The sequence below is a fragment of the Emiliania huxleyi genome (genome assembly GCF_000372725.1).
Source record: "Emiliania huxleyi CCMP1516 unplaced genomic scaffold EMIHUscaffold_793, whole genome shotgun sequence".
NCBI lineage: Eukaryota > Haptophyta > Isochrysidales > Noelaerhabdaceae > Emiliania > Emiliania huxleyi.
Window position 1 is genome coordinate 13589 of NW_005196071.1, and position 4098 is coordinate 17686.

Genomic DNA, 4098 nt, shown 5'->3' on the forward strand with positions numbered 1-4098 from the left:
GGGGGCGGCGGCGGGGGCGGGGGCGGCGGGCTACGGCGGCGGCCAGTTCGCCGCGGCGGGCACCTGGCAGGTGTGCAACGCCGCGGGCACCTGCTTTGTCGTCCGGCCGGGCGAGGTGACAACACGCCTTAGCTGCTGCGCGGCGGACCTCCCACCGCCTCCCACACCTCGGCCCACGCGAGAGAGAGAGGGGCCGCCTCGCACGACTTGATGCGCGAGGGAGACCGGTACACGCTGCGCCGAGAGCACTCTCTTGCTCGCGCCAGTGGCTCTGTCGAGGGCCCTATTGTGATCCGTGCCTCCCCCACTCACCCCCCCCCCCCTCTCAGGACCACATCATCGGCCGCAACGACCTCCCTGTGCCGAAGAACACGATCTCGCGCTCGCAGTGCCAGATCCAGGTCTCGGCCGACGGCACCGCAAAGGTGATGTCGTGTGGCAAGCCGGAGACGGGCTACGCGTCGGGCGGCCGGCCGTGGGAGTTTCTGCGCTGCTACGAGTCGCGGCAGCTGCAGAACGGCGACCTGATCAGCCTCGACAAGAACGACTTGGAGAGCGCGATGTTCACGTGCTACGTCTCTTAGCCGCCAACTGGCGGCGCCCGGCGCACGCGGGGCGTGCGCTGGGGCAACATGAAAGGCTTGCTGCTGTGTCGGGGTGGTAGAGGGGGAGGCTCGTGACAGAAGCCGCTCTCCTCTGCCGCGTGAAGTGGAGTTGTGTCGCTATCGGGGCGCTGCGTGGTGTCGTCGTCGTTTGGAGTTGCCGGCGTCGGGGCGCCGCGCACGCATGAACTGCTGGCCATGTCGAGACGTTCTTGGGGGGGTGTCTTGTCGTATAGAGAGTAGCGCGCAGCGGCACCACCGCGAGCGGCGCGGGCGCCGGGAGCGCGGGGGGCGGTGTGGCCGCGCGCGCGCCCGGTTCTCCGGTGTCGCGGTGTGGTCTCTGGTCGGCGGAGAGCGCGTCAATGTGGTTGTCGGTGTTTCGGCCTTCCTACAGTTTCCCCCGTATAGAGTCTTAATATTGATAATTCGCCACAATTCGACGAGGTCGAGAGGAGAATGCGAGATCAGAGATGCGGCGAGAGCTTTCTCTCCACGGAGACGAAATAAATAAATAAAAACGGACACCTCTCTACTGTGAGATGGGTAAAAAGGAACAGGTCCCCGCCCTTGCGATCTTTGTGCAGGGTTCTTTGTGGGTGTGGTCGGCGACGGCGACTAGCCGGGGTCGTCCTCCCGATGGGGACTAGCATTAGCCGTCTTCCACATGGTCCCTCGGGTCCCTGCTGCTCCTAATCTCTTCGTACATCCTCCTGCTGATCTCCGCAAAGTCCTGCTCCCTCCCTCGTCTCGCCCTGCGCGTCTGCTCCGCCTCACCGTCTTCTGCCCTGCGTCGTCTGGCGACGGGTCCTCCATAGTCGGTCGAGGTCGCCGCCCTCCTCGTGCCTCTTCCCAACGTTCCCTCGGCGGCCGATGCCGTCTGGTCCGACTCCGCCGTCCCCGGGTCTGACCTGCCCTCGTCTGCACTAGCTTCTGCTTCGTCCTCACCGGCGTCTCTCCTCTTCCCTCTCCCCTTCTTGTATGCTTTGCACATCGCGTCGATTCCTTTTCGCGTGAGCACCACCCTGAAGCCCGCCCAGCAGCTGAACCGCTCCCTAAGTCGAAGGAGCATCATCAGTCTCACCCACTTTGCTCGCTGCCCACTGTCTCCGCTCCCTCCCGCTTGAGCCGCCGTCGCGGCCCTTGTTCGTCCCACTGGCTGCTGGCCTGTCTGCACGTTATCTCCGTTATCCCTCCTCCTCCGCGACTCCCTCAAGGCCGCGGCCGGGCCTCCTTCCACCCAGCGAAGAGCTTCCTCAGCCACTCGATGTGTTCCTCTCTCTTCATTATGCGCGCCGTAGCCTCATCATTGAGCTGGATCCACCTCTGCACCGCTCCCGTCGCCGCCTCGGCCACGACTTGCAAGTTCCTCGTGACCCCGGTGCCAAGGTCCCTTCGGTTCTTCTCCGAGAGGTCATCTACCAGTGCTGGCAACACCCCCCTGACTGCGGGAGCTAGCGCATCGTACCCGTCCTCATCCAGCACCCTATAGCGTGAGCCCTTCAGCGCAGCGACATGCGCCATCCTCAGCGTCTTCAGCGTATCCTTGGAGTCGGGTGCCGCCTGTGCCACTTTGCTGATCGCCGTCCCTGTCTGCGCTCGCGCTACTCTGAGGAACCATCCGGCCTGCTCCCTATTCCCCAGGCAGGCGCCGCTAAGCACGTGCGCCATTGTCGCTCTAGGCGGGTTCTCATCTTCCTCGGTCCATTGCTGCGCGGCTTTCCGCACGATCGGACACAGCGGGTCCCGCTTTAGCGCTGCCCTCCTCGCCACGTCCCTCGCGGCCTTACAGACGAGGCAGCCCCTGAGTTCGCTCCTTGTGGCGGCGCCCGGGATCTCTCTCCCCGCCTCTCCCCGCATGATCCTCTCGTGGTGCGTTCCGTGTGGCACCCCCGCCTGCTGCCGCACCCGCGCTCCCATGACAGTCTTTGTCACCACGTTATGATCATCCACATCGGCGAAATCAATCTCGCGCTCGCCGTGTTGATCCTTGATCCGCTGGCGCTTGTCCCATTTGTGTCTCGTCGTTCCCCTGACCACATCGCTCCACAGCGGCCCCGTCACCCCTGCCGTGTGCGATCCCGCCGTGAGTCCCTCGCCGAGCCGTCCTCGCACCCACTCGTTCGTGTGGCCGCGTGTGGCGTAATAGGTCCTCCGGTCCAGTACGTCTCCCCTCCACTCTCCGTCTGCCGTCCTCTGGCGGTCCGTGTACAGGCACGGGCGTGTCCTCACTGCTTCACGGATGACGGCGGTGGCATCCTCAATCTCGCTGGCCCCCATGTATGCCGTCGCCGCGGCGTCGGCGTAGGCGTTGCTAGCGCACCCCGCGTGGCTCGGTACCCACAGGAACGTGACGGATTCGAGCTGAGCGCGATATCTGCATATCCCCTCTAATGCCCCTCCTCGATCCCACTCCCTGAGCCCCTCAAGAGAGCCTCTTCGGTACGCCGCCTCGATCTGCTGTAGCGCGGGCTTGCAGTCGCTCAAGACGAGGCACCTCCTGTCCGCCGCATCCTCCGCCGTTGCCATCTTACGCAGGTAAGCCAGCACCGCGTACATTTCCGCGTCTATCACCTGCCAGTCGTCTGGCAGTCTGCCGCCCCACAGCCCCTGCCCAAACGCGAGCCGCAGCTCATCGTCCCCGCCTTCGAGCTGTCCAGATCCCTCGACGGGTCTCCCGAATCGGGCCGGCCCTTCGTACACCCCATACGACACAACTGGTCGAGGCACGAACCTATCCCCCACCCACTTGTTTGGCATGTCTCTCCCTCCATCCGTCGCAGCGAGTGCGTGAAGGGCCGCGCTCTGTGCAGCGCAAGGCATATCCTGGCCACCTCCGCATTGAGCTCACGGCCCTTCCCCGAGCCGAGCGGCTCTTTATCCTTGCCCATCATGACCTGCGTCCCGTTTCTGTCGGACAGCGCCCGTGTCCCGACCTCAAATTCGTCCCACCGCAGTAGGAAGCGCGTAAGCGGATCCTCCTGGAGTTCGGCGTCTCTTACCCACGCGCCACGGAGACGAGGTGGCAGAGGCTAGTTCCAATTCACTCTCTGACACGCTGTCGCTCGAATCTTGAAAACGTCCAACGGAGCTCCGTGTTGCTCCCTGCGCCATCCCCCGCGCTCCCTGCGGCCATGGTCGATGATCCTAGTATGAGAGGTCATCTGGCTACCGCGAGAGCGACCCAGCTCGTCGATGTCGTCCGATGATGGTGCCTCAAAGTCAGCCTTCGGAGGCTATCGTGGGGTCGAGCCGGCAGTAGCCGCGACATGTGGTTCCACCACCCCTCGTAGGCTTTGCCTCTGCTCGCCACCGTTCCCAGGCTGCCTAATGGGATGAAAAGGAAGGCTGGGCGAGCGTATAGAAGCGTGCTCGACCTTGTCGTGGCAGCCTGCACGGCAGCGCTGGCAGGCGCGATGAGCGTCGTGCCACCTGACCGGAGACGGGTCGCAGGCGTCGTACCGAGCGCGTCGAAACCATGACTGATGACATTCTCTCC

General features: G+C 64.4%; 1 protein-coding gene across 1 annotated transcript in view; it reads left to right on the plus strand.

Annotated features, from left to right (window-relative positions):
- Positions 1-584, plus strand: part of EMIHUDRAFT_121122 (hypothetical protein) — a gene marked incomplete at both ends in the record, with an annotated part of 1207 nt that extends 623 nt beyond the window's left edge. The window contains 2 exons of the mRNA XM_005759782.1: positions 71-115; positions 330-584. Coding sequence (XP_005759839.1) covers positions 71-115; positions 330-584 — 300 coding nt within the window. The remainder of the gene's footprint in view (positions 1-70; positions 116-329) is intronic.
- Between the last annotated feature and the right edge of the window lie 3514 nt (positions 585-4098).